At 38.4% G+C, this 11,552-nt stretch overlaps 1 protein-coding gene across 1 annotated transcript; it reads left to right on the top strand.

Moving 5' to 3' along the window:
• Positions 1 to 520: 520 nt before the first annotated feature.
• LOC101291700 (zinc finger CCCH domain-containing protein 53-like) lies at positions 521 to 3,351 on the top strand. The gene is made up of 9 exons (XM_004293114.1): positions 521 to 1,381; positions 1,469 to 1,633; positions 1,721 to 1,900; positions 2,000 to 2,091; positions 2,189 to 2,425; positions 2,523 to 2,622; positions 2,758 to 2,972; positions 3,100 to 3,184; positions 3,311 to 3,351. The coding sequence occupies exons 1-8, from the start codon at positions 564 to 566 to the stop codon at positions 3,135 to 3,137; spliced, it is 1,845 nt and encodes a 614-aa protein (XP_004293162.1). The 5' UTR covers positions 521 to 563; the 3' UTR covers positions 3,138 to 3,184; positions 3,311 to 3,351.
• Positions 3,352 to 11,552: the final 8,201 nt, after the last annotated feature.

The following is an 11,552-nucleotide window of genomic DNA, read 5'->3' as shown; positions in this document are numbered from 1 at the left end:
TTTACTTATTCTCTCTCTCTCTCTCTCTCTCTCTCTCTCTCTCTCTCACGCACCTTGTTTAAACAAGTATTTTGAACCCGTTCTCCCACTCTTTGTCTCTTTCTGTAAAGACACCAACACATTTCAAAAGAAGAAGAAAAAATAATGAACCCAGTGTCCCACTCTGTGTGTGTGAGAGTGAGTTTACTCTCCCAAGGCTGCAACTTCTGTACACTGTCATCCTTCATCAATGTACCTATTATGTTGAGCTTGTGGTTCTAAGCTAGTATCCAAGAGGAGTAGCTTCATGATCTTCTTCTTCGTCTTCGTCAATCATCTTCACAGTTCAGAACCAAACAGTACCCAACTCGTACTGTTCTGGTTTTGCTTTAGTCTCTGTTTTACAGCCCTTATTATGACAATGATTATACTAAATTAATCCACCCACACCCATTATTGCTTCTTTTTATAGCCAGCTAGCTTGGCCCAGCGTCACTCTCTCCCTCTTTCTCTGCTTCTTCCTTTTCTCTTATTCATCTCTCTCTGGTTTTTTATTTGTACTGGGTTTCTCTGTTTTGCCTCCCATGGATTCATACGAGGCTACCAAGATCGTTTTCTCGAGAATCCAGAACTTGGATTCTGAAAATGCGTCGAAAATCATGGGGTACCTTTTGATTCAGGACCAGAGTGAGAAGGAGATGATACGCTTGGCATTTGGACCAGAGACTCTGCTTCACAATCTCATCATCAATGCCAAAACCCAACTGGGTCTTGTTCATTCCAAGACTCCATCCTTCAACCCCATTTCCAGGCCCAACCCACTTTCCCTTTCATCTTCTCCAACCTCGAATCTTTGGAGCCTCAGCAACCCCATTAGTCCCAGCTCCACTTGTTCCCCTTCTTATGCCAATGTTGTTAGCAAAAGCACTAACCTAGCTTCTGGGTCTTTATCGCCATCCATCAATGACTCTTCTAGTGCCACTGAGCTTGTTGACAACTTCCAGTTTTCTTTCCTCAATGATCCGAGGACCGAGGAGGAGTTTTTCGATGGAGGCCTTGAAGGTGTTTATGGTACGAACTCCATGAACAAGCAAAGCCACTCTGCTCACTGTGAGTGTGCTTTTGGTTCTGAAGATGTGAATTCCGGGCTGGGATGGAAGCCCTGCTCGTATTTTGCAAGAGGGTTTTGTAAAAATGGAAATAGTTGCCGTTTTCTCCACGGTGATGGTTTTCCTGGAAATGTCGGTATGCTTGAGCAGTGTGAAGACTTGCTCAGATCCAATGCTGCTGCTCAGCAACACAAACTTGCTGCAGTCTCTCAGTTCATGTCTAATGGTTCTTCTTTGCCTTACAACAAGTGCCTCAACTTTCTGATGCAGCAACAACAAAATGACGCACAAAGGTATATTCCTCATACTTGTAATTAGGGACCTTCAGTTTTTGGTTTGGGATTGATGATGAATTATGATAGCATTTTGATGTGTTTCAGGTCATTGATGATGGGAGAAGAGCTTCACAAGTTTGGGAGATACCAGCATGAGAGAAATGATATTTCGAGTTTGGGTGGAAATGTAATTCCCAGTTCAAGGCAGATCTACTTGACATTCCCAGCTGATAGTACATTTAGAGAAGAAGATGTATCTAATTATTTCAAGTAAGTAATCATTATTTTTTTATATTAGCCTTTTCTTTCTAGCAATGAAGTATGTAGGTTTGAAGCATGATTGTTTGGTTTTTGAAGCATGTTTGGACCCGTGCAAGATGTGAGGATTCCATACCAGCAGAAGAGAATGTTTGGGTTTGTTACATTTGTATATTCGGAAACTGTGAGGATCATTTTGGCCAAAGGGAACCCTCATTTTGTATGTGATTCTCGGGTGCTTGTCAAGCCTTATAAGGAGAAGGGGAAAATACCAGACAAGTACTGAACAATCTTTAACTCTTCAGATTTGTTTTATTTTGCCAAATCTGGTCTTCTCCCACATTGTTATCTAACTTTCTTTGTATTATACAATTTCAGGAAGCTACACCAACATTTGGAGAGGGGGGACTATTCTCTGTGTTCAAGCGTATCCGGAGTTGACTCTAGGGAGCCATATGACTTTAATCTTGGTAACAATAAATTTTCTCACCTGGTCTGTCTGCTTCTGTAAATGGTGAAGACTAGCAACTCCCTGTAAATTGAGGGCGTTTTTTCATGTTTTTGCAGGATCAAGAATGTATTACAGTACCCAAGAGATGATGTTACGAAGGAAATTAGAGGACCAAGCTAATTTGGAGCATGCTATTGAACTCCAAGAAAGAAGACTTGTGAACATGCATCTTCTAGGCATCAAGAATAACAATCATCATCAATACTATCAAGGTCAATCAGAAGGGTCTCCATTTCCCTCCCCAACTTTATCACTGACACCTAAAAATCAACCCTTCACAGATGTCTCAGAAGGTTAGCTAGGCTTCAACATGTTCTTGAGCTCTTGATGCAGTAAAAAGTAAAAAGTTAATGGTAGTTAATTCATTTCTCCTTTGTGACATTGTATCAGTCTCGATCATTTCCCAAACTTATGCTTTAGATGGTGAACAACAAGAGGAGAAGAGTGGCAAGAACCAATCCAATGCTGAAGAGTGTGACCTCCATCAAAGGTATTCAACTTGATTGTATATAGTTGCAGCACTGTATATATGAATATAATTTTTTCAGTGTCCATATATATATATATATATATTTATATATATATATTCTCTATTATTGAATGTTACCTTTGTTTCGAACAACAGTGTGGAGCACAATCTCCCGGAGAACCTGTTTGCTTCACCAGCAGTAGCTGGAGACCACATTAATGTCTTCTCAACTGCTTCCGCACAATTCAATGATAGCGCCTCAGCAATATCTTCATCTTCCAATAGCAATAGCAATAATAACAATTTACTGCCAACCACTTCTGCTTCTACCTCCAATGCAACTTCCCCAAAATCTGTTCTCTCCAGCCCAGGTACTACTTACTTCTTTACTTGTTTAACAAGCAAAACCACACGCCCAATAGTAGTCATTACTTTCGTAGTTGCCACTTGCTAATGTAGTTCTTTGTCAACTTAAACTATTAATTGTGAACTTTATAGGTTTTCTTTTGGGTATGGAACCACTGGAATGCAACTAAGAAAGTTGATCATGGCCAGCAATGGGGAAACTTGACTTTTTGCTGTGGTAAGTTTTGCTGATTTTACTATTCTCTGAAGAAAAAGAATAACAATTTTGGGTCAAAAGGGAATGATCATTACTCTAATTTTGTCTTCTGTTTTTTTTTTTTTTGGGTTTTTTCTTTAAATGCAGAAACAATTGGGAAGCCAAAAAATCATACCCTCATCAAAGAAACTTGTTGGACAAGATCTAAGCAAAGATCACCTTCATCATTAATATATATATATATATATATTTATACTAGTTACAATAATTACCTAATTATATACGGTAGAAGAACAGGGATTGATTTATGGGACTGGGGCCTATATACTTGTCTGTACTCTTTCTCTAATTTCTCTCTTTAGATATGTGCTGGACCACAGTAACTAAGTAGCACTGTATCATACCAAAGAAGGGCTGGGGCAGTATCCTAGTAGAGTAGTGGTAAATTTTCATATATGATATCGTTTTATAATAATTGAATTTACTTTAGTCATCTTTTACTACCTTTTCTATGTGAGGTCAGTTTCACTGAGGTGTGTATAGTATGAAGTCACTGTACTGTTTGAGACTCAGACCTTCTTGATCTATGGTGATCAACGGTCGCAGATGTATAACAACTGGTCTTGATATGGAGCCCCAAAATGGAAAAGGCTGTGGGGATGAGTCAGTGGAGGGTAAAAAGCTGTGCCTCTGCCACCTTCTTTAGATTTTTTGCAGCATCTAACTTAGCTCCCCCCAATTAGATTATAAAGTAGGGCTTGGGTTAGCTAGCTAGGGCAGAGCTGAAAAGACCAGACAACTTAAGTTATTACCTATTAGTTATTACTTGTTACTCAGATAACCATATTAAGAGAGAAAAAATTCCCAATTGAAAAGGGTTGGTTGGTCACTCTATCATGTGAGTAAAGGGTTTACTTTAGAGGACACTTTTGTCTCATTTTGTGATTTCTTTTCTGATATGGGATGTGAATTGTGAAAGGTTCAGGGCCACACTTTCATTCATTCCCACATGCTCTCTGACACCATTGAATGGTGGTATCTGCCATCTGGGTACCACACACACTCTCCTTCCCCTTTCAGCTTCAGCCTTTCACCCCCTTTCCCAGTTTTAATACCTTTTTTTTTTTTTTTTGATAATGAGTTTTAAAACTTGTTACTGCCTAGAATTTGAGATTATTATGTTAGGGAGAAAAAAAATAGAGAGAAGGAATTTGAGGTGATTTATGGGTTTTTGATGATACCCTTTGTTTGAATTTGAAATAGCCCCTTGCTTCTTTGCCTCCCCATGTACAACACCATCTGAAGCAATAGTCAAAACATGGATGTTGACATATTGTTTGATACCAAGGCCCTTTTGTTTGTTGCTGTTGTTGAGTAGAGCATATAGTTAGAGAGGGTAGAGGGATTGACTGGTTAACAACTTTTGGTTTATTTTCTAAATGAGAATTATAGAAGCTTTGGAGCACATGAATTGTTCAAGGACAGGTTTTCCCATAAATTGCATTAGTGTCCACTTTAGAGGAGTCTGTTCTTGTAGTAGTAGTGTTGTTGCCCATGTTTAGTCCAACATGAATATAGAACAAGCACCAGGAGGAGCACAGGACCACTATAAAAGTGTTTCATGTTTGCATAAAACTTGAATCTAAATGTGGGTTAAGATGTCAGCATCATTAAATCTCCACATTCTTTCAAATAATATAGCTGGCCACCACAACCTGGATAAAGTATCAAAACTACACATGGGCAAATGGGTATTTTTTCCCTGTCTTTCTCCTTTGGAGATTAAGTTATATTTTTTATATTAAATCCAGTGTGGTGTCAAAATCAGGCTTATAGGGAGATTAGTGAAAATTCCAAGTCATTTTGGTCCAGTGGCATTCTTTGTCTCTAGTGGTGAGCATCATGCCCTCGTGTAGTTGTTGCATCAAATTGTCACAATCTGATAGGAAAACTTGTTATGAAAACATACTAGAAGATTGATTATGCTTCATATTTATGCACACATTTGCGTATTTTTACTAGTCTGTATACTTGTGATACTCACGTGTGATTATAGTAGTCCCTCAGAAGGTCTAGAATACATTCAAGAGCTTGGTTGAACCAAATCTCATTTTGGCTACCTAGATAACATATTGTAGCAAGCCTATGCGCCACTGTATACACAACCTTGATGTATGAACTATCACATTTTAGCATCGCAAGTATACTTATGATATCATCCATAATGAAAGCTTCAGCATTATCCAACGTTTGAGGATTTCCTATATCTGTTAATGCCTCCACACAATCGGATTCTACAATTACATTTGCGGCCTGCATATTTTGTACTAAATGCAATCCCATTTGGATAGCTTTTAAATCTAAAGTAGTTGTCAAGACATAAAATGTTACGAGGAGCTTCAGTGATTTCTTAGTGTCATTATGTGTTTCAAGAAAGACTAGCAAGTGTAGCACTGTTTTCGACTAAATCTAATGTTTCATAAAGGGTTTGGCTATTGCCACTCTACCAACCATTTTGTTCATATTTTCACCATGCTTAAGCGGGATGTAATATTTCAACGCATCTTCACTTAAGAATAAAGGAGGAAAAAAAACTCTTAAGCGAGATATAATATTTCAACTTAGATTTCTTCATTTTTGATATAAATATTTTTTTGGTAATTTTACGTACATACAAAGTCTTATATAATTTACATAAAAAAAAAGAGATGTGTATCTACTAGTTAGAGATGTGTGAATAAAATTTCTTAAATTCAAATTAGAAAAATACATGTGTGGTGATAAGAGAAAATAAGGTGAACAAGATATGTGTATCTAGTAGTTAAAGATGTGAATAAAATTTCTCAAATTCAAATTAGAAAAATACATGTGTGGTGAGAAGTTTTTTCCTCCTCTATAAGAACAACTTAAGTGAAGATGCGAAACCCTAATGTATGGTCTTCAATGCGCACACTCTTCACGCTAGGTCGCCAGAAACATTCAAGTTTGAACATAACTAGCTAATCCTTTTGATATAAAACAACAATCTTTTGAAATGTTTTGATTGTTCATGCATCTTGTCATAAACTGTGTTACTGTATTCTTGATAAACGATTCAATAATTATTTTTGTAAACCCCCGAGCTTAACTAGCAAATTTAGAAAAGAGTTAGAGTATTTCGTGAATAAGTTGTGTATTGTCAATGAGGATAGTTTATGAAGTTTGGGGATGCGTTTTTAGTAAAATGTTAAAACAACAAAGCTAATAGGTGGTGCATTAAGTATGAGATGTGTATCTAATATTTAGGGATACGTTAATAAAATTTCTCTTTGAATTTCACTTAGTTCACCCATTTGCAATAACGAAAATACCCATTTTCAATATGGGTTTAGTTACATTTTTTCTTTCTTTCTATTCATCTTCCTCTTGGCTTCTTCATCTTCTCTCTCTCAATCCATCAGTCTCACAAATGAAGAAACATGAAATCAAAAACGAGATCGTTTGATTTGTAGACTCCAAGTAGATTTCTAGAGTTAATACGATATATTTTGAGGCATAGAAATTGTTAGGATAACATAAGAACGATTGAAGATAATGAATGATTATAAAGAAAGTGTTTAAGTGAAATTGTAGATATTAACTTAATGTGTAAAACGTGTTTACTTTGTAAGGTGTAGTAAGAAAAATAAGTTGTAATTTTAAATAAGATATTGTCACTTGTTGAAATTCTATATTAGGATAGTTTAGTCTGTTGATAAATAAGAAACTTGTAGGGTGAAGAAAGTAGTTGGTAGGGTGGCAATAGCCACACCCTTCAAAAATTATAAATGTTAACATTGATTACTTTATGACTATTGAAAGAGAAAACCCTCTCTAGCCGTTTGCTAGGGTTCGAGATTTTAGCACCATTTTGTCGAGTTTTCCATGAAAAATCTTGCTTCGACCTATCGTGGTATCAATAATGATGCTACGGTTCAAGGTCTTTGTAGAGTTGTTCGTGAGAAGAAGATAATGTTTGTGTTTTTGAGTGAAACCAAAGTACAAAATGTTGACTGTACGAGCAATTTGTGATTGCAGTAGGGATGTTGAATTGTGGGTCGTCCTCTCTAGCGGTAAATCAGGCGTGTCACTTTTTTGGATTGAATGTGGCTTTTCAATCAAATTCCAAACACTTTATTGATATTGTGATGCATGAAACTAATGGATCAGGGGTTCGTTAGTGTTTAACGGGCTTTTAAGGCCATCCTACGACGAATGAGCATTACCGTATCTTGTCCTTGTTATGTACTCTTCGTGGCTAGTGTTATGTACTCTTCGTGACTAGTCATAGTTACCATGAGCGGTATTGAGCGATTTTTATGAGGTGTTACATAATTTCAAGGAGGAAGGGAAATACGGTGTGAATGGCAACTACAACTTTTCAAAGATGCGTTGAGCTATTGTGACCTGAATGATCTAGGTAGTCATAGTTACCATGAGTGGTATTAAGCGATTTTATTGAGATGTTACATAATTTCGAGAAGGAGGGACGGGAAATACGACGTGAATGGCAAATGCAACTTTGAGATACGTTGATCTATTGTGACATGAATGATCTTAGTTTCTTTGGTTTGATTTATACTTAGAGAGGTCCAGGTATGCGCACTAGGCTGAATCTTGGAGTAGCCTCTGTGGATTGGCTAGACTTGTTTCCTGCAGCTTGAGATTGGAACCTTTCTCCCATTCATGGAGATCATGTCTTAATGATAATTGCGGTTTTTAAGCAAATTGTGCGACTCCCCTATCAAACTCCCAAACACTTCATTGTGAAAGCTTCTAGACCCATAATGAAGGTAGTGTTGCAGTGCTTAATGGTGGATGACAATGTACGTCTCATGGTTTTATTTATGTTTATGGTAATGAATAAGATCAAACATACTAGATTTGCGCTTAATGCTCGACAGAGATCAGAATATGGGGGTTAGGGGTGGTGAAAATAAAGCATTGTGTGGTTGGTTGCAAGTTGTGCTTTCATTACCTCTAAATGTAGCTAACAAGAATGAGTATAGCGAGCTTTCTCTCAAGCTTGAAAAATTGTTAAATTAGGAACATGACTACTGGGAACAGCGTGCCAAGTTGACACGGTTAAAAGATGGTGTTCTTAGAGCAGATGCAGCAAATGGTTGATTACCTCGGTTGGATCAAAGCAAGGATCTAAAACATCATCCACCGGATGCAAATTGAGCTGGGTTAGCCAGGGGTCCCATGTGGAGCCCAGCTGATCTGACCAAGTGGTGGGTTAATCCTTAACCCATGTCTTAGCCCAGACCAATCGAGACGCGGGGTCCATAATAGATGCCTATAGCAGATATGTCACTTGCATGTGAAGTCTGCCTCTTACGCATGAGGTCAGCTACTTGATGTCTTCCTTCAGGTCTTTAATATGGGTCATTAGATTAGAATCTGATGTACCATATTTAAAAGGTAACAATCACATATTTTTCATCAATAACAAATCATTTAATTTTTTTAAATGTGAATAGCAATTGGTCCCTAGATTGATCCTGTTGTTGTATTGTCCAACTGATAACCAAGGACTAATTTGAGTGAATAGTGTTTCAACCCGGGTTAAAAATTGGTCAAACCCACATAAAATGGGTGCATTTGCTCTTAATAACAAGTACTTTTATTGGATAACAATTACCCAAAAAGAAAAAAAATTGGTTACATGATCTCTTTCACAAGCATGGGCACTAGTACGACTCGGAGAAAGGTATGGAAGAGGTTGTTGTGGATTAATTCACAAACATCTTTCAGATTGGGGATCAGAGGTGGACAATACGCATATTCTGTTGTTGATCTTCTTACTTTGAAAGTATCACAGGAAATGAATGCAGTTCTATGTGTTGACTATAATGCATTTCAGATGTATGATGCTAATGCCCTAGGGTTTGATGGTATGTGTGAAAGTCAAAATCATCAAGGAGGAAATCTCTTGACGGTTCACCATCTCTTAAGGGCTAGAAACCCTATCTTCGTATGAAAGTCAAAATGTGCTGACTATAATGCATTTCAGATGTATGATACTAATGACCTAGGGTTTGATGGTATGTGTGAAAGTCAAAATCATCAGGGAGGAAATCTCTTGACGGTTCGCCATCTCTTAAGGGCTAGAAACCCTATCTTTGTATGAAGGTCTTTCTTTTGTAATCATCAACCATCAATAGAAGGTTGTAATCGTTCATCTGTGAGAGAATGAACTCGTCTCTCATTCGTTCATGGTAGTTGAAACCTGCAAAATAGTCAGAGCTCGGAGTAGTGCCGAGTTTAGACCCTCTGATGCTTAAATGAGTAATCATCTCAAAGCAGTAGGTTAAGAGGAGGAGAAGACTTTTATTACATTTGTAAGAACACATGCAGTCGAGCTGCTTTGGGTCTAAGATAGCGAAACCTATGAGACTGCAACTTCTTGTTCAAGTAAGGAGGTGGTGTTTGATTCACCTTCTGTACTTAAGCCTTCTGAGATTAACTTAGATTCCAAAGGTTTTTAATAAGTCCAATGATCCCACGAGGATCTTCCCAAATAAAAACTCTTTCATTTGGCGATATTCGAGAATTACCAGGTTGTTGTTTGCGGGGAAGGTAATCCTTTGTTGCTTGAGATTCGAGTTATCCCTGTGGATTCTCTTGACGACTACGATGCTACAAGGTTACTGTCCGTGGGACAGATATTCCTTGTCACCGATAAGGATACGTGCCTCGCCTGCGGTGTTGGTACTCTTGAGTCGTGGTTTTCTCGTGGTCCACTCCACTCATCTGGGCAATTTCTCTCGACTGTGCATATGAGATTTCGACTTTGAAAATCCATGTCCCTACATATGCCCCTGAACCATGGAGGGGTTTCCTTAGCGTAGTTACCAAATGGGAATCCCAGCCTTGGGTTGAAGAAATTCAACTTTGGGATTCAAGAGAGTTTGTGTTTGTTTTGAAGATTGCAGTTGCTGTGTATATTTTCTTGGAGAAGGCAAATATCAGAATTCAAAAACTTGAACTCTTGGCGTCTTCATTGGAGGAGGTGAATTCCGCTCAAAGAATAAGCTTTTGTTGAACGAGATGGAGGACGCCTTGGTCTCCTTAAGAGAGAAGCGTGAGAGCAAGAAAGCCAAAGCTTTTGAGAAGTTATGGGATGCTGATGAAGGTGAAGGCCACTTCCGAAATAGTTATCAGAGAATTCTTATACTTAAACTGTGATACTAGAGGAGGAAATCCCATGAGCCCTTCAAAATATTTGTGCTTTTAAGATGGCTAGTCCTTAGCAAGGCCACTGGGGCCTTACTGTTCTCAATATCGTGTTTACTCTTTTTCCGTAAGCGAATGAGGTAACCCTACAAACTTTCGGATGATCAGACCTAAATGTTTGACTTAGGATTATGGATCCACAGTGAGGCAAGATTGTTCAAAGCTTGGTGTGGGTCTTGCTCGTAGATTGGGTTACCTAGTGCAGAATGGCTCTGTGGGCATCAAAGGCTTTTTATATTTAGTTCAAGCAACCCAAAGAGTCTTGAGAGAGCCCATGCCCTGATCGAAGACAAATGATGTCATTCGATGAAAATCCAATGAGGATATTCTGTGGGGGTGGTGTGCCCATACCTCTTTTTCAATTTGCATGTGTATCAAAATCCCAAATTATGGATATATTGTTGGCAATATCCTGGCTTGCCGATACGTAATATGTGAGAAATTGATCAAATTTGGTATAGGCAAGTTTAAGTCGTTCCATATACTGTGTTTGGACCCTATCAACCTTGGGCCTTCTTGGGCATGTACAAAGAGATGAATTAGAGATGACTTTCTCTTGAAAAGAAGAGAACACTAACTTGAACCTCGATTTTATCTCTCACCAACCTCTTATGGGGAGGGATCGACATCAGTCGGCTAACGGGGGGATCCTTCGGGAAGGATCGAGCATCGCCGAATGAGAGAGAAAAATAAAGGGAACTAATGGGGAAGAGGAGAAGCTCTAGAAACTAGTAGAAATTGAGACCCATTATGGAGACAAAGTGACACGACCCACCCCAAATTTCACCCTGAAACCCAGAGTAAGTCGTGCGGGGACCACCTCCAAGGAAAATTTACTGAAAAGTTTAAGAAAATCTCCCTTGCAGATGGACAACCCTAAATCGAAAAATTTCAAATTACACTCTTAATTTATCTCTTCTGAACATCGCATAAAATACAAAAATTCTAAAGTATTCAGAGCTACTAAACACAAGCGGAAGCAAGAAAACACGAGTAGGTTGAACAGGTAACCTACTGGCGAAAACTGGCAGAAATACGGGTGACTATGCCTCGTCTCCTACTAGATCCAACCCGAACTCTGCAGACTGGGCAATTTAAACGAGGCCAGGGGAAACATTAATAACGTTAGAGT

This window comes from Fragaria vesca, linkage group LG2, assembly GCF_000184155.1.
Source record: "Fragaria vesca subsp. vesca linkage group LG2, FraVesHawaii_1.0, whole genome shotgun sequence".
Taxonomy (NCBI): Eukaryota; Viridiplantae; Streptophyta; class Magnoliopsida; order Rosales; family Rosaceae; genus Fragaria; species Fragaria vesca.
The sequence above is the reverse complement of the archived record's forward strand: the minus strand, read 5'-3'. Positions and strand labels throughout refer to the sequence as shown.

What these genes read in the sequence shown, in the direction of transcription:
- LOC101291700 (XM_004293114.1), top strand. Translation starts at nt 564, where the DNA reads ATGGATTCATACGAGGCTACCAAGATCGTTTTCTCGAGAATCCAGAAC. An exon ending in CTTCACAGATGTCTCAGAAG is followed by an intron (nt 2,426 to 2,522) that starts GTTAGCTAGGCT and finishes ACATTGTATCAG; the next exon opens with TCTCGATCATTTCCCAAACT. An exon ending in GAGTGTGACCTCCATCAAAG is followed by an intron (nt 2,623 to 2,757) that starts GTATTCAACTTG and finishes TTCGAACAACAG; the next exon opens with TGTGGAGCACAATCTCCCGG.